Below are 23,222 nucleotides of genomic sequence, written 5' to 3' on the forward strand. Positions count from 1 at the left end.
ATTTAGGCTGCACTTTCTACATGAGTCCCAATCGGGATTGGTTTACAATTTACGAAACAATGTCTGAAGGTGTTGTTTTGATGGGAAATAATGTTTCGTGTAAAATCGTAGGTGTTGGAACAATTAAAGTTAAGATGTTTGATGGAGTTGTCAGAACACTTAGTGACGTACGACATGTTCCAGAATTGAAAAGAAATTTAATTTTGTTGAGTACTCTTGATTCAAAAGCGTACAGATACACAACTGAAAGTGGGGTTTTAAAGATTTCCAAAGGTTCCCTTGTTGTGATGAAAGGGCAGAGAAAGACTGCCAAGTTATATATTTTGCAGGGTTCTACTGTTACTAGTGATGCAGCGTCGCTTCCTCTTTCTTGTCAGATGATGATATTACTAAATTTTGGCATATGCGCCTAAGGCATATGAGTGAGAATGACATGACAGAATTGAGCAAAAAAGGACTTCTTGATGGGCAAGGAATTTTCAAACTGAATTTCTGTGAGCACTGTGTTTTTGGGAAGAAAAAGAGAGTTCAATTCACCAGAGGAATCCATAACACGAAGGGAGCGTTGGAGTATATTTATTCTGATCTGTGGGGGCCATTCAAAGTGCCTTCGAGAGGTGGAGCTAATTATATGCTAACCTTTATTGATGATTTTTCCAGAAAAGTTTGGGCGTTCTTCTTGAAGTAGAAAAGCGATGTGTTTTTCGTATTTAAGTCTTGGAAAATTATGATTGAAAAACAGACGGGAAAACAAATAAAATACCTCCACATAGACAATGGTTTAGAGTTCTGTTCTGATGAGTTTAATAGATTGTGCAAGTCAGAAGGGATCATGAGACACTTGACAGTTTGTTATACTCTACAACAAAATGGCATTGCAGAACGAATGAACAGAATGATCATGGAGAAGGTTTGATGTATGTTGTCAAATGCCAACTTACCAAAGTCATTTTGGGCCGAAGCAGCCTCTACTGTATGTTTTTTGATCAACTGATCCCCATCCGTTGCCATTGAGAAAAAGACTCCACAAGAGGTATGATATGGTAATCCTGCTAATTATTCTGATTTAAAGATCTTTGGGTGTCCTGTGTATGCTCATGTTGATAATGGAAAATTGGAACCGAGATCCATTAAATGCGTTTTTCTTGGTTATAAAGCTGGTGTAAAAGGGTATAAGTTATGGTGTCTTGAAAATAGAAAAGTTGTGATTAGCAGAGATGTTGTTTTTGATGAAACTGCTATGCCACCTAACTTATCTCTTAAAGACTCTTCCAATAAAGAAAATCAAAAGTAGGTGGAGCATCAGATTAATACAGAGTCAATTCCTCAAGCCAGTACAAAAATTGAGAATAGAGTTGCTTCTTCACCACAATACTCTATTGCCAAAAACAGAACTAGAAGAGAAATTAAACCTCCAAAGAAGTATGCCGAGGTTGATCTAGTTGCTTATGCTTTAAATGTGGCTGAAGATATAGATGCGAATCAAGAGCCATCTAATTATTCTGAGGCGGTTAGCTGTGAAGACTCAGAAAATTGGATGTTTGTTATGCAAGAGGAGATGGAATCACTCCAAAAAAATAGAACATGGGATCTTGTGAAACTTCTTAAAGGTAAAAAGGTTGTTCGTTGTAAATGGGTGTTTAAAAAGAAAGAAGGGACTCCAAGAGTTGAAGAACCCAGATATAAAGCAAGGCTTGTTGTAAAGGGTTACAGTCAAATTCCAAGAGTGGACTTCACAGATGTGTTCTCCCTAATTGTTAAGCATAGTTTGATTTGAGTTTTCCTTGGTATTGTGGCCATGAATGATTTTGAGCTTGAGCAGTTAGATGTAAAAACTGCATTTCTGCATGGAGAACTTGAGGAGGATATTTACATGCAACAATCAGAGGGTTTTATAGTCTTAGAAAAAGAGGACCATGTTTGCTTGCTGAAAAAGTCCCTTTATGGTTTGAAACAATCACCAAGACAGTGGTACAAGAGGTTTGATTCTTTTATGACTTCTCCTGATTTCAAAAGAAGTAGTTTTGATAGTTGTGTTTACTTTAAGAAAAATAGTGATGGTTCTTTTGTGTATCTACTTCTTTATGTTGATGACATGTTGATAGCAGCAAAAGATAAAGGAGAGATGAGAAATGTCAAAGCCCAACTAAGTAAAGAATTTGAGATGAAAGATTTAGGACCAGCAAAGAAGATACTTGGAATGGAGATTCTCAGAGATAGAAAAGCAAGTAAATTGTACCTAAGTCAGAAAAGGGTACATTGAGAAAGTTCTTTACAGGTTCAATATGCAGAGTACTAAGCCTGTTAGTACTCTTTTAACAGCCCATTTCAGACTTTCATCATTTTGTCTCCACAATCAGATGATGAGATTGAGTACATGTCACATGTTCCATACTCTAGTGTAGTGGGATTTCTCATCTATGCTATGGTTCGTTCACGTCCAGATTTATCATATGCAGTCAGTGCAGTTAGTAGATACATGGCGAATCCCGGTAAATAACATTAGAAAGCAGTTTAGTGTATTTTAAGATACTTACTAGATGCTACTAATGTTTGCTTACAGTTTGGAAGAACTAGAGATGGAGTCATTGGGTATGTTGATGCTAATTTTGCTGGAGACCTTGATAGAAGAAGATCTCTCACAGGTTATGTCTTTACAATCGGAGGTTGTGCAATCAGTTGGAAAGCCACTTTGCAATCTACAGTCGCTTTGTCTACTACTGAAGCTGAGTACATGACGATTACTGAGGCTTGTAAAGAAGCTATTTGGTTGAAGGGACTCTTTAGTGAACTTAATGAAGACCTTCAAATCATCATAGTATTTTGTGACAGTCAGAGTGTCATCTTTCTTACAAAAGATCAAATGTTTCATGAGAGAACAAAACACATTGATGTTCGGTATCATTTTGTTCGTGATATTATTTCTCGTGGTGATATTGTTGTGAGCAAAATTCGTACTCATGAAAATCCTGCAGATATGATGACTAAGTCACTTCCTATAACCAAGTTTGAGCATTGCTTACACTTGGTTGATGTTCATTGTTGAAGTTAAACCCTTAAAGGGTTTTATGGAAGAGGTGGAGAACTTGTTCGTTGAGAGTTCACGATGAAGAACTTGTTCATTGAAAATTCGTGTCAATATGGAGATTGTTAGAATTAAGTGACCCGACTCCTTATTTAAATAAAATACAGTGGTAAAATAAAATAAAAGAAGAATCCATTTAGAGTTACACTTCTTTTATTTTATTTTAGAATAAGGTTATTAAATTCTATCTATTTGATATTGATTAGAACAAGGTGTTTCAGTTTTACTAGAATATGGCTTTAAAGCCTATAAATAGACATAGTCTATTCCTCTTGTAATAAATTCGAATTCGACATAGTGAATTTTCCTCTCCTCTGCCCGTGGTTTTTTTCCCGAAAGGGTTTCCACGTAAAAATCTATGTGTTCTTTATTTTATTTTATTTTAATTTCACACATTCCACCACTATTTAAAAAGTGGTTAATTTCCACTTTGATCCTTAAGCATTTATTAATTAAGCATCTTAACAAATAAAAATCAATATCAATTAACTTTTTTAGTTTTTTTTTTTACATTTTTAGTCTTTTTTCTTTAATTAACCATCCAATCACTAAAACTTTTGGATCAAACTTCAATTCATCTATATAATAACTCCATAAATAATAAAAATATTTATGGCTTTAATTTACAGAAATGAGGTCCCGAAACCTCATTTTTCAAAACCACTTGGCTTTTGGTATGCATCATTTGTACCTTGACTAACTGACCAATTAATAAAATTTATTAAATCTCGATTCAATATTATACTATATTTAACTCATAAATATTCATTAAATATATCTATAGGCTCTCTCTTGTCGGAATTGTGGTCTTGAAATCACTATTTTCAACATACTAAAAAATAGATTTTTACAGAATTATGATGTAAGTATAATTTGATTAATTAAAACTAGATTCAACAAGCGTTTCAACCATATTTGGCTCTACTCTTAGTTCAATCTATGTATTTTTTGATGAGTTTTTGAAGTTACTTCTAATGTAATTTGCTAAACTATTTTTGTTGAGATTTGAATATCAACTTCAACAACTTTAGTTTTACCCTTTTTACACTTTCAATATTAATGCTTGCTTCTCCATCTAACTTATTAATTCTTTAAATATTATTCTAAATCATATTTTATAAAATTTTCAACTAAATCCAAATATGATAAATAAGAGTTGAGAAGAGTATTTACTTTGACTTCGGCTTGAATAAGTAACTTAAGTCATCTTCTTCCTTCTTTCAATTTTTTACTATATTTTTCTTTTTCTACACCACTTTTCCTATTCCATTTTATTTCTCTTCATTAAAAATAAAAACAAAAAGCAAAATGCATATCCAATAATAATATTACATGTTTTTACTTAAAATAAACATTAATACATGATGAAAACATAAATTTCTCACCTTGTCCCTCAACTTTCTCTAACTTCCAACCATGAGTTCTTAAATCCTAACATGTAATTAAATTTAGGTAATGTTTGGTAGTTTTTCATAAACGAAATGTAATTGTCGGAAAACTACTCTATAATGTTCATTATATATGGGGATGTATTGATTAAAATCCTAAGAAAATTATATTATCACGCTCGGTTCACTACGTATTTTTATAGAATGCAATAGTAATTTATCCATTATTAAATAAATGATAATATTCATATATTTCATCTTTATAATATTTTCTTCTTAACAAATATTTGGATTAAATATTTAATAATAAAATTTAATTAAAATTTAAAAAATAATTTATAATGTTAATTAAAAGCAAAATTATTTTAAATTTGTCCTACATATATTTTGTAAATATGATAATGCACATATAAAATCATGTATATGTAAAACTTGTTTTGAAATAAATTTAAAAATATATGTATATATAATACTTATGAATAATTGGTTCAAGTTATAGAGAAAATAAAATAGTAGGACAAAGGAAGAAGACAATAGTGTTTTTTTAACATTTATTAATAAATTAATACAAAATAAGGTTAATTTTGTCTTAATATTTTTTTAACTTTTAATTCACAACTTTTCTGTATTTTATTACGAGAATCACATTGTCATATTCATGGGAAAATAACTCTCAATGAAAAATTAAATTCCAAGGAAAGTAAATAAAATTTAACATATCAAACATTTGAATCACTTTCTAATTGATTAAATTATCATGAAAGTAACTATTTTTCATCATACTAAGCTAAATTTCACTTAGAATTTGATGAAAAATAAAAGGATTTGGGTAGATTTTGATGAAAAAGAGCAAGTTTCCCTTCATTTTCTTCTTTCTTACCGTGGTAGAGAAGATGCGTAGAAATTTTTATACATTTTTTTTTTTAAAAATTACGCAAACACAAATAAAATTATCTACTTAGGTCCAAATTAAATTTCTTTGTTCCACTTAATCTAATGGTCCAAAATCATCTAAAGCTACACTTACTTTCTCTCTTTTTCTTTTTAACTCTTAATATATCTTCTTGAGAGTTATATCCATTTTACCCTTTGTACTTCTTTATATTCACCCTTCAACATATAACTATTTTTTTTATATCTCTTGCACCTTTTATTCTTTACAATCTAGTCTAATGAATTTTTGGATGTTCAACTACTTCCTTTAATTTTTATTGATAAAAGCAATTCACTACTAAGGAAAATTTTACTAAATATTTTCCCATAATAGTACTATTTATGCCATCATAATTTTAGGGACATTAAGAGACATATCCACTGGTCGAGGTAGACAAAAATGAGTAGATTTAGATGATGATAAATTGAAGAAAAGATCAATATCAAAGATGATGACGAGAATAATGGATTAAAGTAGAAGATTAAAATACAAAATTTAAAATACTTGTAATATTAGTATTTATTTTAAATTAGATTTTGTATGCTAAAATAGTTTTTAAAAATAAAATTAAAAATTGAGACACTAATTTTTAAAATTAATAGTTAATTCGATAATTTTAATATTTGTTAAGATATTTACATAAACATTCAAGATAGAGTTGTTTTACATTTATTAAAGCTCATAATAAGTGTTGAAGTAATATCTATCTTTAATTACATTTTCATTATTGTTATGAATATCTTATTAAATGGATGTCCATGACGATAAAGATAAAGTGTTGATGTACTTTAAATTTTAATAGTTATTAGAATTAGATCTCTACTTCTTTTATACTTCTTATGCCTATAAATAGAGACTCTGATAAAGCATTGTAAATCACCCCCTTATTAAAGTACATTCTCTATCGCTTTCATATTTTCTTTGTTCTTTATTCTCCCCATCTTTCTTTATTTTATAACACATTATCAGTACGATCTTGCTCAAAGTGATAGTTCCTTTTATCAACGATCAAATTTATCCTTCATGATTTTCAATATCTTTGACAGCAAGATGCAAAGGTTTTACAAGAAGTTTCTTTTATTTAATGTTTCATATCTGATTATTATATTTCATTCTTCTTCCATTAGACATTATCATTGTTTTGATTAACTTATTTTTTGTTCTTAAGGATGGTGAAAGATTTGATACCATTATCTATATGAAATCGAGAAGTAAGATTCAATCTTAAAATGGATTATGGTTTTTATTCCCAATCTTTGATTTATTGTACAAGCATGGGTAAAGTATAGATTTGTGCTCGTGATAATAGTCAAGGTGATGACAATGATGTTAAAGATCTTTAGGTATATTTTACTATATTTTATTTATTATATTATGTTTATTATAGTTGGAAAATAATCATGAATAGATCGATTTTGATTTGAAATCTCACACATGTTTGCGATGGCGATTATGAAGTAAAGAATCGATTGCGATGTTTATAAGTTTGTCCTACTAGATTTGTTGCATTCCCTAAAGTGAATGTAAACATAAAGAAAATAAAAGATATAATTATGAACCACTAAAAGTGGGAATGTAGTAATAAATAAGAGAACAATTAGAGTTCTCAAGATAACTCTTCAAAGGGTAAAGATAACTTATGTTATCAATGTGATATGAAATATTATTGGCCACATATGTGGCGTATGCCCAAATATTTTATTTCTGTTAATATTCTTTGAGGAAGGATATGAAAATCTAGTAATGAATTTTATCATTACAGATACAAAATATTTATCTTATTTGGTACTGAAACAAACAAACATTATTCCAATATTTGATAGTACAAAATTAGTTTAAACCTCCGTAAGAGCTAATACAAAATTAGTTTAAACCTCCGTAAGAGCTAATATATAAATATCTAAAAAGAAAAAAAAATTATTTAATGCATTACTTTTAAAAGATATTTGTAATGGATCTCATATTGAGATTGTGAATAAGGAAAATACTATATTTTATATGAATAAAAAAGGACTGAGTTATTAATTTATATTTATTTATAATCTTTGTGATATTCTTTTGTCATCATCCCTATTAAAGGGTTGAAAGCAAAATATTTGACTGTGAAAGATCTACTTATGAGTAATAGAATATGATAATTCTATCTAAAACTTATTATGATTGGATGCACCTAAAGTTGCAAAATTTTTTAAAAAACTATAACACCCTAAACCCGGCCTAGACGTTATGGCCGAATCTGGTGATGTTGTATAGAATGAGTTTGAAAACGAAGTTGTCTCGTAATATCTTTTCAGTTAACTAAGTCAAATGCCTTACCTTTATTTTAGAAAACATTGCTTTATTGATTTATTTGCCAAAAATTTGATTTACAGCGGAAGCTTTAATCGTTTGGTTTGAAATCACAGTCATGTTTTTAAAGAAAAACCACTGTTTGCGTAAAAACCATCATTTTTAATAAAACATTTTAGCAAAGTAATTAAATAGTCAAAATAATCCAAAAATAACCAGTTAAACCAAACAGTCCAGAGAGTCCTTAAAATTACAACTCTCAAATGGAATCCAAAATAAAAATAAACCATTTAGTAGTTTAAGGTAGTTTAACAGAATAGTGGTCACTGCTGAGTCTCTACTGCACCGATCCGCCTAAAACTAAGGATTACCTGATAGATAAACAAACAGATGTGAGTTTACAAAAACTCAGTGTGTAACCCAACAGAATTAAGCTTGCAAGCATATAACACCAAACAAAAACTCAAAAATAGATTCAGATACAGACTCATGTCCCTTTTCAGATACGGTAGCAAAATCAAATACAGATGTAGATACAGATATGTAAAATCCTACCCCCATCCTTTACACACCATCTCCGACCATCCTATCAACCATGTGGGATTAAAAACACCCACCCAGCCCTATACACCACGTCGTGTCATTAAGACACATATCAGATATAATGTGTAGCCAAGCTGCCAGAATATAGGCGTTCAACACCGATCAGAATACTTCCTCCTCATAATAGATCCCACCCCAAAATAGAAACAAATACAGAGCATACATACAGAATTAATAGATAAAACATGCTTAACATGCTTACTTTAACAGATAACAGATATACATAACACAGACATGCTTAGAACAATATATCGGCCCAATATATCACATAGTTTTAGGGTTTAGTTAGCCCTTACTGACCCTACGGTAGGCCACAGTCGACTAGGATGACCCGTGCGACCCTACGAAAAATTTAAGTATAACGGGCCCACATGTCTGTATGGACCCACACGTCCAGATTGGCCATGCTTGTGTGGCCCACACGGCCTGGCCCAAATTCTACACGTCCGTGTGACATGCCTGTGTGGGCCCACATGCCAAACTTGGCTTAGGCCATGTGGCTCACACGGCCACACTCGATCCACCACACGGTTGTGTCTTGCGCACAGCCATGCCTTCATCGACCACACGACCATGTCCTCACACACGGCCTACCACATGGGCAGCCACACGCTCGTGTGGCGTCGACAGTGACCATTTTTGGCTTTTTCCAAAATATCGATTTTAGCATTTTGGGTACACACCTGGTAACGATTCGACGTGAAACCACTCCCAAGCCTTCCAAAACCAAGAATAAGAAAATGAGCACAACCTAATCAAGCCGCTGAAGAAATCTGATTGAACCAAAACTAACTTACACTAACAAAAAAAAGAACGTCAGGGCATTGCAACTCTACCTTCTAAAAAAAATTTTGACCTCAAAATTTACCTTATCAGAATTGATGAGGATACTGCTGACGTAACGAGTCCTCAAGTTCCCACGTGGCCTCCTCAATGCCATGATTCTGCCACAAAACCTTCACTAAGGGAATGAACTTCCTCCTCAGAACCTTAATTTATGATCCAGAATTTGAATCGGCTCCTCTTTAAAGGTCAAGTTTGGTCTATCCTCAATCTCCTCAACAGAGACAACATGAGAGGGGTCAGACCGATACCACCTTAACATTGAGACGTGAAACACATTGTGGATATATTCCAACTCTAGAGGTAGCTCCAACTGATAAGCGACCAGTCCTACACGCTTCAAAATTCGATACGGCCCAATAAACCTAGGGCTTAACTTGCCCTTAAGACTGAACCTCAGAAACTTCTGCCACTGAGAGACCTTAAAAAATGTGAAGTCCCCCACAGAATACTCAATACCATGTCTCTTCAGATCTACATATGATTTCTGTCTATAAGAAGTCGCCTTTAGACGATCTTGGATTAGTCTAACCTTATCCTCAATCTCTGAAATCAATTCAGCACCCAATACTCGTTGTTCATCTAACTTAGTCCAACATAATAGAGTGCGACACTTACGACCATACAAAGCCTCATAAGGTGCCATCTGGATGCTAGACTGCAAGCTATTATTGTAGGCGAACTTAGCTAGCGGCAGATAATCCTCCCAACTACCTCGAAAATCAATCACACAGCTTCGAAGCATATCCTCTAGTATCTGAATCACCCTCTCAGATTGACCTTCAGTTTGAGGATGGAACGCAGTACTGAAGTCCAATCACAAACCCAGAGCCTCGTGTAATTTCTTCCAGAACTAAGATGTGAAGTGAGGATCTCTATTAGAAATAATCGAAACAAGAGCCTCATATAGTCTTACAATCTCAGAGATGTAGAGGTTTGCCAACTTCTGCAGAGAGTAGTCGGTCCGAACCAGAATAAAGTGAGCAGACTTGGTCAATCGATCCACGATGATCCAAACAGAATCTTTCTTAGTAGGTGTCAAGGGCAACCTACTAACAAAGTCTATCGTCACACGTTCCCATTTCCATAAGGGAATCTTAACTGGCTGCAACAAACCCGAAGGCAATTGGTGCTCAGCCTTAACCTGCTGGCACATCAGACATCAAGCCACAAAATCTGTAACCTCACGCTTGAAACCTGGCCAACAGCTCATGGAGATCGCGATATATCTTATTACCGCTGAGATACATTGCATAAGGGCTACTATGCACTTTCCTCATAATAGATTGCCTCAGATCAGAATCGTTCAACACAGATCTGTCCTCGAAAACATAACATACCATTACTGTTTAACCCAAAATTAGCAGTAGTACCACTCTCGATCTGTCGAAATAGCAAGCTCAGAGACTTATCCCCTAACTGCTTATCCCAAATCTGATTAATCTAAGTTGGATTAACTTACAGCTCGGTTAGCAGACTCCCATAATCAAACAGACTAAGGCGAGCAAACATTACCCTCAGATCAGACATCGCTCTATGAGTGAGAGCATCGGCCACCACATTAGCCTTACTAGGATGATACTCTATGGTGCAGTCATAATCTTTAAGTAACTCAATCCATCGATGCTGGCTAAGATTCAACTCCTTCTGAGTGAGGAGGTACTTGAGGCTCTTGTGATCAATGTAAATAATACACCTTTCACCATATAGATAGTGCCTCCAGATTTTCAATGCAAAGACCACTGCAGCCAACTCAAGATCATGCATTAGATAGTTCTCTTCGTGTGTCTTAAGCTAAGAGGACGCATAAGCCACAACCTTACTATCCTATATCAGAACACATCCCAAATTGACGTGCGACGCACACTATACACCATAAACTCCTTTCTAGATTCAGGCTGTATCAGAACAGGAGCCTGAGTTAAAACAGACTTGAGCTTATCAAAGCTCAATTGTTGTGTATCAGTTCAGACAAATGACACACCCTTACGTAGAAGCTTAGTCAAGGGAGCTGCAATAAGTGAGAAACCCTCGACAAACTACCGATAATATCCTGCTAAACCCAGAAAGCTGCAGATCTCAGACACATTCTTAGGCTATTTCTAATCTAGTACAATCTCAATCTTCCTCGGATCCACAAAAATCCCCTCAGTGGAAACCACATGCCCCAAGAAGGTTACCTCTCGCAATTAGAACTCGCAGTTACTCAACTTAGCATAGAGCTGCTTTTCCTGGAGAATTTGAAGCACAACTCTAAGATGATCATCATGCCCATCCTCAGTCTTAGAGTAAACCGAAATTTTGTCGATGAAGACCACGATGAATTGATCCAGACAAGGCTGAAACACCCGGTTCATCAGATCCATGAAAGCGACCGGATCATTCGCCAGACCAAAAGGCATAACTAGGAACTCGTAATGTCCATATAGGTCCTAAATGTAATCTTATGAACATCAGCTTCAATAACCCTCAATTGATGATACCCAGACAGAAGGTCAATCTTGGAGAATACTGAAGCCCCTCGGAATTGATTAAACAAGTCGTTGATCCTCGAAAGCAGAAACTTATTCTTCATGGTCAACTTATTTAATTGTTGATAATTAGTACAAATCCTCATAGTCCCGTCCTTCTTTTTAACAAACAGAACTGGTGCTCCTCACGGAGACGCACTCGGATGGGTGAAACCACGGTCCAGAAGCTCTTGTAGTTGAGCCTTAAACTCTGTAAGCTCTTTTGGTACCATACGGTAGGGAGTGATGGACACCAGAGCTGTACCCGAAAGAAGCTCAATCCCAAACTCAATCTCTCGACAAGGAGGTAAACCCGATAACTTCTCAGGAATGACATCCAAAAATTCCATTACTGTTCTGATATTCCCAACAGAAGTGTAACACCCCTAACCCGTATCCATCGCCGGACTAGGGTTAAAGGTGTTACAGGACAAATATAATCATCTCGCATTCATTTCCCAATCATCATAGCATCATCGTCACACATCATTACAAAGTCCCTTACATAGGTCAAGGAGACCTTAAACATCTTTAGAAAGGGGTCGGGACTAAACCAAGAACATACAAATTTTCTCAGAAACTTAACAAAATTTTCAAAGTTTCAAAGGTCACATACTCGTGTGAACAGGCTGTGTGCCTCAGACGGCTTTAGACATGCCCTTGTGTCTAAACAGTGGCAAAACAGGGCATACATACTGACTTAACCACACGGCTACAAGACAAACCCGTGTGCCTTGTCCTTGGTCATAACTGACTTGGGTCACACAGCCAACCACACGCCCGTGTGTCTAGCTTGTGTACCCTTCGAAATGACCACACACGCCCATGTGCCAAGGCTGTGTGTCTTACATAACCACTAGACACGTTCGTGTGTCTAGGCCGTGCTCAAGACTAACTTGCATAACTAAGTTATAATAGACACACGGTCGAGACACACGCTCGTGTGCTCATCCATGTGGGGCGAAATTAGGCTTGGTTTAAACCTCATTTCCCACCTATCTCAAGCACACCAAAACCACAACATTTTTGTATCATTTGCATACATTTAAAGGAAACCAAAGTATGCCAATTCAATCACATATCAAACTATATAACCTCAACCAATTCAATATGCCAACATCATCACAATTTACCAAAATTCCAAATGCACAAACTCATTACTTCAATATCCCATAATAAACCATCACATAAACAGTATAAACATCACATTTCTTACTTATCAAACATACCATTTAGGCCAACTTAAGAGGCCATCCATACCAATATTTACAAGCCAAGTCTCATGGCTAATCACAACACCAAACATACCAAAATGACACTAGCCTATACATGTCATATACCATATATGCAACTCTTAAAATGATACCAAAGTAGATGTCCGATAGTGTGATTGATGTCACTGACGATCCCCAAATCCGAGCTAGCTTTATAACACTGTAAAACAAAGAACATTTCACACAGTAAGCTTTAAAGCTTAGTAAGTTTGTTCCATAAATAATCAACAGTTTATAATATACGAAACATCAACTAACAAACACTTAATAATTCACAATTAATCCATCAATTCTATTCTATCTCATTTAATATGTTCATATGAATTCATCAAGCTTCATACACATAGTATCATTTACGACATAGGTATCGAACATGCCTAAACTTTCTTGTATTTATTCATTTCATTTTTAACTCTCGTCCAAATACATTAATTCATTCAGAAGTCTTTCCATGCTTTACGAATTTGCACACTTAGTGCATCAGTGATTTGCCGAAGCTGTAACAATCTCGCACACTTAGTGCTATTTCAATAAATTGAAGCTATCTCAGTATCGCACACTTAGTGCCTTTTATAACTGAAGCTATTCCAACTCGCACATTTAGTGCCATTTGTAGCTGGAGCTATTTCGAACTGCACACTTAGTACCGAACATAGTCGATTATCATCATGCTCAAACCGTAATCAAATATCTATACAATTTATGCATTATCAAAGCATTAAAACATAAATATAACATCATTTATCACGTACGAACTTACCTTGTACTCGAAATTGACGATTCGGGCTGTTTACTCAATAACTTTTGACTTCCATCGTGTCTAAATTCGAATTCCTCTTTTCTTTATCTATATGTATTCAAAAGTAACCCTTTTATTCAACAAACCATTCAATTTAATCCATAAACACATATTTAGGGTATTTTACAAATTAGCCTTCACATTTTCACATTTTAACATTTTAGTCCCTATTTCACAAAAACATAAAATACACATAATTTCAATGAACCCATGCATAGCCGAATATTAAAAGGACCTCTAAGAGCCCAAAACTTTCATTTATTTTACAATTTAACCCTTCAATATACACTTTTCATAATTTAGTCCAAAATACTCAAATTCTTCAAAAATCCCAATACAAAACATAGTAATCTAACACATATCTTCCATTTGCTATCATTAAACTTCATAAAACTCACATTATGAACAATAGCTCAACTTAAAATGATCAACAATTTCCAAAATTCATACATGGGCATGATAGTATACAGAGTAACGATCACAAAAATGTAGAAATTATCAAAAACCGAACAAAACCCATACCTTAATTGATGCTTGAACTAGCCAAACCCTAACTATCTCTTTTTCTTTGATTTTCAGCAAAGGATGAACACAAATGGCCTTATTTTCATGTTTATTTTGTTATAACACATTTAATTACCAAATACTAACTTTGCTCTTTGTTTAAAACATTATAATTCATCCATTTTAAGGTCATTTATGACAAATCCCACTAATTATGGTCAAATTACAACATAAATACCTCACAATTATAAAGACATAACAAATAGGCACTTTAACAAATAGAAGGCCACATTTACATTTTATGCGATTAGGTCCTCTTTTCAAATTCAACACACAAATAATTAAATTTTTATACGAAACTTTCATACACGCTTAACCACACACTGTAAACATAGAAAATAATATTAAAATAGTTTTTCTAACTCAGATTTTTGGTCCTGAAACCACTATTCTGACTAGGGTCTAAATCGGGCTGTTACAACTCTCCCCCATTAGGGATTTTCGTCCTCAAAAATCTTACCAGTGAATAAGTTTGAATATTGTTTTCTCATAGCATTCTCGGGTTCCCACCTAACTTCTTCAAGCCCGTGCTGATACCACAACACTTTCACTAATGCTATTATTTTATTTCTCAGCTCTTTGATCTCACGAGCTAAAATTTGTTTCGGTTTTTCATCATAAAACATATCAGGTTGAATTTCAACCTCAATCAGGGAAATGACATGCAAAGGATCTGATCTGTACCTTCGTAGCATCGATACGTGAAATATGTTGTGAATCTTTTCTAACTCAGGTGGCAACAATAATTTATAAGCAACCGGCATGATACGCTCAATAATCTCATACGGTCCAATGAATCTCAGACTCAATTTGCCTTTTATACTGAATCGGAGTACTTTCTTCCACGGTGAGACTTCAAAAACACTTTGTCACCAATCTCAAACTGAATATCTTTTCGTTTCAAATCTGCATAAGATTTCTGACGATCCGTAGCTGCTTTTAGACTATCTCGTATTACTTTCACTTTTTCTTCTGTTTCTCTGATCAAATCAACCCCATGGATCTTATTCTCACTAAGCTTTGTCCAGTACAACGATGTTCGACATTTCTGACCATATAAAGCTTCATAAGGATCCATTTTGATACTCGATTGAAAGTTATTATTATATGCAAATTCAATCAATGGCAAGTATCATTCCCACGTACCTTCAAACTCAAGAATACAACATCTCAACATATTGTCTGAATAATTTGCTCGGATTGACCATCCGTCTACGGGTGAAAAGCAGTACTAAAATGCAATTTCTTATCTAAAGCCTCTTGCAATTTCTTCCAAAACCGTGATGTGAATTTCAGATCTCTATCTGATACAATGGATAAAGGCACTCCGTGTAATCTCATAATCTGAGAAATGTACAACTCAACAAGCTTATCAAGTGAATAATCTGTATGAACCAAAATGAAATGAGCCGATTTAGTAAATCTATCAACAATAGCCCAGATTGCATCTTTCTTACTCGGTGACAGAGGTAAACCCTATACAAAATCCATCGTAATTCTATCCCATTTCCACTTTGGAATCATAATCGGTTGTAACAAATCGGATGGCACCTGATGTTCAGCTTTAACTTGCTAACATATCAAACATTTCAAAAAAAAGTCGGAGATGTCTCTTTTCATTCCAGACCACCAGTAAGACTGTTTCAAATCATCATACATTTTCGTACAACTCGGATGTACAAGATAACTGACTACTATGAGCTTCATTCAAAATCATCTGAATTAGCTCTGAATTTTTCAGAACACAAATCTGATCTCAAAATCTCAAACAATCATCATTATCAACTCAAAATTCAGAATTAGAATCAAGATCACATTGCTCGTTTTGCTAGAATCTCATTATCAACCTTCTGAGCATCAACAATTCATTGTAAGAACACAGGTCTCGCTTTCAATTCTGCTAAAACCGAGCCATTATCAGACAAAGCTAAATAAAAATTCATGGCACGTAAGGCAAACAATGATTTCTGACTCAAAGCATTAGCAACAACATTTGCTTTTCCTGGATGATAATTGATAATAAGCTCATAGTCTTTTACTAGTTCTAGCCATCTTCTCTATCACAGATTCAAGTTTTTCTGAGTCATCAGATATTTTAAGCTTTTATGATCAGAATATACGTTACATTTCTCACCAAAAAGATAGTGGCGCCAAATTTTCAAAGTAAATACAATCACAGCCAACTCAAGATCGTGTGTCGGATAGTTCTGTTCATGTGGCTTTAATTGTCTCGAAGCATAGGCTATAACTTTGCCTTCTTACATCAAAATGCAACCTAAATCGTTCAACTAAACATCACTGTATATCACAAATTCTTTACCTAATTCTAGCTGCACTAACACTAGAGCTTCAGCCAATAGAACTTTCAACTGATCAATACTTTTTTGACACTTTTCAGACCATTCAAATTTCACATCTTTCTAAAGTAGTTTCATCAACAGAGTTGCAATCATCAAAAAGCCTTTTACTAACCTTTGACAATAACTAGCAAGTCTAAGAAAACTGCGAACTTCAGAAACATTTCTCGGAGGTTTCCAATCCAAAATAGCCGAAATCTTGCTTGGATCAACTCGGATACCAGATGCCGACACAACATGTCCTAGATAATCGACTTATCGTAACCAGAATTCACATTTGCTAAAATTCACATATAACAGCTTATCTCGTAAAGTTTGTAGCACTATTGTCAGATGTTCGACATGCTCAGTTTCATCACGTGAATAAATTAAAATGTCATCAATGAATACAACAACAAATCAATCTAAATACGGTCTAAAAATTCTGTTCATGAAATCCATAAAAATAGCAGGTGCATTCGTTAATCCGAAAGGCATAACTAGAAACTCATAGTGTCCGTACCTCGTTCTGACTGTAGTTTTTAGAATGTCTGTATCTTTTACTCGCAACTGATAGTAACCTGATCTCAGGTCTATCTTTGAAAACATAGTAGCTCCTTTCAACTGATCAAACAAATCATCTATTCACGGTAAATGATATTTGTTCTTGATCGTCACTTTATTGAGCTATCGATAATCAATGCACATTTTCATAGTTTCGTCTTTCTTTTTCACAAATAAAACCAGTGCACACCAGGAAGAATAACTCGATTGTGCAAAGCCTCTATCTGTCAAGTCTTGCAACTGAGCTTTCAACTCTTTTAATTCAGTAGGTGTTATTCTGTATGGAGCTATCGATATCGGAGTAGTTCCCAGTATTAATTCGATACCAAACTCAACTTCCCGGATTGGAGGTAAACCTAGTAACTCATTAGGAAACACATTTGAATATTCACAAACAACTGGCACTGATTCAATCTTCTTTTAAGTCACTTTCGTGTCGGGTACATAAGCTAAATAAGCTTCGCAACCTTTTCTCACATATTTCTGAGCTAACATCATTGAAATCACAGCTGGCAATCCATTCAAAACATTTGATTCAATTTGAATAAACTCATTACTCTGACATCTCAAATCAATCATCTTTTGTTTGCAATTTACAACAGTATCATACAACGTTAACCAGCCCATACCCAAGATTATGTCAAACTCATCAAATGGTAACAACATTAAATCGGCCGGAAAGCAATTACCTCAAATCATCAATGGACAATTCTTGCTCACTTTATCAACCAAAACACACTTGCCTAAGGGGTTCGACACTCTAATTACAAATTCAAGAGACTCTACAGACAAAGTCTTACTGGATACTAAATTCATGCATATATAAAAATGAGTAGACCTTGGATCTATCAATACAATAACTTTAGTATCATAGAGAGTAAAAGTACCGGTTATAACATCTGAAGATGATGGTTCTTCACGTGCTCGAATAGCGTAGGCTTGTGCAGGTGCTCTAGCATCAGATCTAGCTGTAGTGTCTCGCGTCAACCTCTACCACCACTCACATTTACTATGTTTGTCAGTGGTCTACCTCTAGTTGCAGTGTTACTCGGCCTCGTGTTCTGAGCATTATCTTTTTTAGCTAGCTCTAGGCAATCTTTTATAAAGTGATCTCATGAACCACAACTGTAACAAGCTCGGTTATTACTTTTTCCCCAGCAATATCCAAAATGTTGTCTTCCACATTTTTGACACTTACGCTTAACATCTTTTATGTTACCAACGCTCGATACCGATGTGGCCTAAGCTTTAGGATTAGTGTATTGCTTCTTGCGATCTCTATTCTGATATCCTGTTGAAGCTGTCGATTTATTAAAGTAATCTCTTGATTTTTTCGATGAGGAATGATAAGATTTATTCATCGATCTCTTCTTCGAATCTCTCGCCTCTGCATCAACTTTTCTCTTTTCTTTGCTGAGGTCATCGGATTTAGAAGCCCTCTCAACCAGTACTATAAATTTTTTCAGCTCAAGTATCCCGACTAACAGCTTTATATCTTAATTTAATCCATTGAAAAATCTTTTATACATGATCTTTTTAGTAGACACGTATTCTCGAGTATACTTGCTCAAACGTACAAATTCTTTTTCGTATTCTGTTACAGTCATCTGGCTCTGTTTCAATTCTAGAAACTCTTTATTTTTCTAATTAAGGAATCTCTGGCTTATGTACTTCTTTCGAAACTCGGTCTGAAAGAATTCCTAGGTAACTCGTTCTTTAGGAACCACCAATGTTAACGTTTTCCACCAGTGATATGCATTATCTCTAAGCAAAGATACTACATATTTAATACATTCATCTGGAGTACAGGACAACTCATCGAATACTTGGATAGTGTTCTCATGCCAGAACTTAGCCCTCTCGGCATTATCATTAACTGTAGCCCGAAACTCTTCAGCCCCGTGTTTACGAATCTTATCAACAGGTGGCTAACTCAATCGAATCAGATCTATTACTAGTGGCTCAACCGGGACTTTTTGAGGAACAGGTGGGGGTGGAGGTTGTTGAGTAGCCAGATTCATTTGAACAAACTCCGTGATCCACTCAATCATCATTTGGAAGAAAGCTTGCTTAGCCTCTTCTTCCTGACTACTAGATATTAGCCTAGATTTGGTCGGTGCTGCCCCTTGAGCAGGAGCGAGCGCATTGCTCTCAACATCATCAGCTATTGCTCGTTCGGGATCCATTAGCTATATGAAAAACACATTTTAATTGTCAGGAATCATCACACTATCACAATTTATATATATGGCATGTATAGCTAGAATCCAATATGCTAAATCGTAGCTATGATACCAATCAAATGTAACACCCCTAACTCGTATCCATCGCCGGACTAGGGTTAAAGGCGTTACCGAAAAAATCTAATCATCTCGCATTCATTTCCCAATCATCATAGCATCATCGTCATACATCATTACAAAGTCCCTTACATAGGTCAACGAGACCTTAAACATGCTTTAGAAAGGGGTCGGGACTAAACCGAGCACATAAAAATTTTCTCAAAAACTTAACCAAATTTTTAAAGTTTCAAAGGTCACACGTCTGTGTGAATAGGTCGTCTGCCTCATACGGCTTTAGACACGCCTATGTGTCTAAACTGTGGCAAAATGGGGCATACATACTGACTTAACCACACGGCCACAAGACATGCTCGTGTGCCCTGGCCATGGTCGAAACTGACTTGGGTCACACGGCCAACCACACGCCCGTGTGTCTAGCCCGTATACCCTTTGAAATGACCACACACACCCATGTGCCAAGGCTGTGTGTCTCACATGGCCACCAGACATGCCCATGTGTCTAGGCCATGCTCAAGACTAACTTGCATAACTAAGTTATAACAGACACACGATCGAGACACACGCTTGTGTGCTCATCCGTGTGGGGTGAAATTAGGCTTGGTTTAAACCTCATTTCCCACCTATCTCAAGCACACCAAAACCACAACATTTTTGTATCATTTGCATGCATTTAAAGGCAACCAAAACATACAATTCAATCACATATAAAACTATATAACCTCAACCAATCCAATATGCCAACATCATCACAATTTACCAAAGTTCCAAATGCACAAAGTCATTACTTCAGTATCCCATAATAAACCATCACATAAACATTGTAAACATCATATTTCTTACTTATCAAACATACCATTTAGACCAACTTAAGAGGTCGTGCATATCAATATTTACAAGCCAAGTCTTATGGCTAATCACAACACAAAACATACCAAAATGAAACTAGCCTATACATGTCATATACCATAAATGCAACTCTCAAAATGATACCAAAATAGATGTCCGCTAGTGTGATTGATGTCACTGACGATCCCCAAATTTGAGCTAGCTTTATAACAATGTAAAACAAAGAACATTTCACACAGTAAGCTTTAAAGCTTAGTAAGTTCGTACCATAAATAATCAACAGTTTATAATATATGAAACTTCAACTAACAAACACTTAATAATTCACAATTAATCCATCAATTCTATTCTATCTCATTTAATATGTTCATATGAATTCATCAAGCTTCATACACATAGTATCATTTACGACATAGGTATTGAACATGCCTAAACTTTCTCGTATTTATTCATTTCATTCTTAACTCTTGTTCAAATACATTAATTCATTCAGAAGGCTTTCCATGCTTTAAGAATTCGCACACTTAGTGCATCAGTGATTTGCCGAAACCGTAACAATCTCGCACATTTAGTGCTATTTTAATAAACCAAAGCTATCTCAGTATCGCACACTTAGTGCCATTTGTAGCCGGAGCTATTCTGAACTGTACACTTAGTGCCGAACATAGTCGATTATCATCATGCTCAAACTGTAATCAAATATCTATACAATTTATGCATTATCAAAGCATTAAAACATAACTATAACATCATTTATCACGTATGAACTTACCTCGTACACGAAATTGATGATTCAGACCGTTTACTCAATAACCTTCGACTTCCCTCGGTCTAAATATGTATTCCTCTTTTCTTGACCTATTTGTAATCAAAATTAACTTTTTTATTCAAAAAATCATTCAATTTAATCTATAAACACATATTTAGGGCAGTTTATAAATTAATCCTCACATTTTCACATTTTATGTAACAACTCGATTTAGGGCCTAGTCGAAACAGTGGTCTCGGAACCACAAATCCCAAGATAGAACAATAATTTTTATTATTTTTACGAGGTTATAGCACGATTATAGTAGTGCATGAAAAATTTAGTGAGTTAATTTTAATATTTTCAAGCCCAATTGCGAAAAAGGAGTAAATCGCAAAAAGGACAAAAGTTACATTTTAGTACCCAGATGTGTTAAATAGCTAGAAAATCAAAATTGAGGGTTTTTAAAGGGAAATTACACCCTTTTTAATAGTGTTGGCTGACCATGTGATGGATTTTAAACAAATAGTCAAAGTATTAGGTAGATGATGTCATGATTTGGTGATAAAATAATGCCAAAAAGCCTAGCTATCATTTTCTTCTTCTCCATATTCTTTCTTCATCAAAATTATCATCAAATATTGAGGTTTGAAAGCTCAAAAATCTGCAGCAACTTAAAGAACTCATAAGTAAGTGATTTTGATTAGTTTTCTTTAAGATTTTTACACTTTTGAGACCCTCGAAGCATGAGCTTTCAAATGAGGGTGATATCATACAAAAGGGTCAAGAGTTTAGGATTTTTCCATGGATGTATTTATGGTATATGCTGAGTTTTTATGGAGGAATATGAGTCCTAGTTGTGTTATAAACAACTTTTATGAAGGGTGTTAGCATGAAAAGACCTAAAGGGACTATTTTCATAAGTTACAAATTAAGTAATAAGTGTGTGAAATAGTGAGAATTTGGGGTTGCTCTAGTAGTAAAAAGAGTTTAGCTAGGCTTTAAATACGAAGAAATTCGATAAAAATAAAATTTTGAGCATGGGGTAAAATGGTCATTTTGCTAAAGTCTAGGGGCAAAATGGTCATTTTACCAAACATGTAAGTTTTAGATAGCCTAATTGTGTTTAATGACTGAATGAGTGCATTTTTTTATTATAGATCAAGATTTTCCAAAATCGAGCCTAGACTGAGGCAAAGCCAAGCAATCCGATTAAGCCGACTAGTTAAGTACTTTTTGTAAACCGAGGTAAGTTGTATATAAATAATACAACTATATTATTAACGCATGTATTGGATTGTTATTGATTTGATATAGCATAAATTTCTAGAATTGGAACTAAGTACATGTATTTATAATTGAGAAAGTCGAAAGATCTAGTAAGAACCCCAAGAAATAAACCGGATATTCATGCCATGACATGGGGTTATGTGAGACCCAGTATAAGACCATGTCTGGGACATGGCATCGGCATTGAGACGAGGGCTAGTGTAAGACGTGTCTGGGACATGCATCAGCTGCATCATGATAGCACGTGTAAGATCACGTCTGGGACATGGCATCGGCGTAGAGGTGAGTGCCAGTGTAAGACATGTCTGGGACATGCATCAGCCTCGATGATGTTAGCTAGTGTAAGACATGTCTGGGACATGCACCGGCTCAGTTTTGTGCTAGTGTAAGACATGTCTGGGACATGCATCAGCACGTATACATGAGAACTGGTGTAAGACCATGTCTGGGACATGGCATCGGCCTCGATGGAGATAGCCAGCGTAAGACCATGTCTGGGACATGGCAGTGGCAATTTAACCCATGTTTGAGGCTTATAGAATATCCGGTAGTATTCCAAAAGGTTCAACTTTAAGAGCTAAGAAAGAAATTTAATAAGGAAAGTATGATAATGTTGTAAGTGTTACAGGTACCTATTTGGTAGGCATGAGTAATGAGCTCGATTAGAAAGTATGATTTGAGTTGATGGTAATGAGTAAGTCTAGTTTGTACTTACCTTTGAGCTATGAGCATAATTGATAAACGGTAAAGTTGTTGTTGTATATATATTTATATGCAACTTACTAAGCTTTATGCTTACTCTCTTTCCTTCCCTTTTCTTTTAGTACTGCCATTTTGCTCGAGGAT

At 34.9% G+C, this 23,222-nt stretch overlaps 1 protein-coding gene across 1 annotated transcript; it reads right to left on the bottom strand.

The window, feature by feature from the left end:
- Nucleotides 1-9,995: 9,995 nt before the first annotated feature.
- Nucleotides 9,996-10,672, bottom strand: LOC108484891 (uncharacterized). Its single transcript, XM_017788776.1, has 3 exons — nucleotides 10,605-10,672; nucleotides 10,340-10,459; nucleotides 9,996-10,191 (listed from the first exon to the last, which is right to left on the bottom strand). The coding sequence occupies exons 1-3, from the start codon at nucleotides 10,670-10,672 to the stop codon at nucleotides 9,996-9,998; spliced, it is 384 nt and encodes a 127-aa protein (XP_017644265.1).
- Between the last annotated feature and the right edge of the window lie 12,550 nt (nucleotides 10,673-23,222).

This window comes from Gossypium arboreum, chromosome 6 (genome assembly GCF_025698485.1).
Source record: "Gossypium arboreum isolate Shixiya-1 chromosome 6, ASM2569848v2, whole genome shotgun sequence".
Taxonomy (NCBI): Eukaryota; Viridiplantae; Streptophyta; class Magnoliopsida; order Malvales; family Malvaceae; genus Gossypium; species Gossypium arboreum.

Bases quoted from the DNA above. Each gene is read 5' to 3' on its own strand.
- LOC108484891 (XM_017788776.1), bottom strand. From the start codon at position 10,672: ATGTCTGATCTGAGGGTAATGTTTGCTCGCCTTAGTCTGTTTGATTAT. The intron at 10,460-10,604 runs GTAAGTTAATCC...TTTCGAGGACAG, and splicing joins GGGAGTCTGCTAACCGAGCT to ATCTGTGTTGAACGATTCTG. The intron at 10,192-10,339 runs GTTTCAAGCGTG...CTTTGTTAGTAG, and splicing joins CTCCATGAGCTGTTGGCCAG to GTTGCCCTTGACACCTACTA.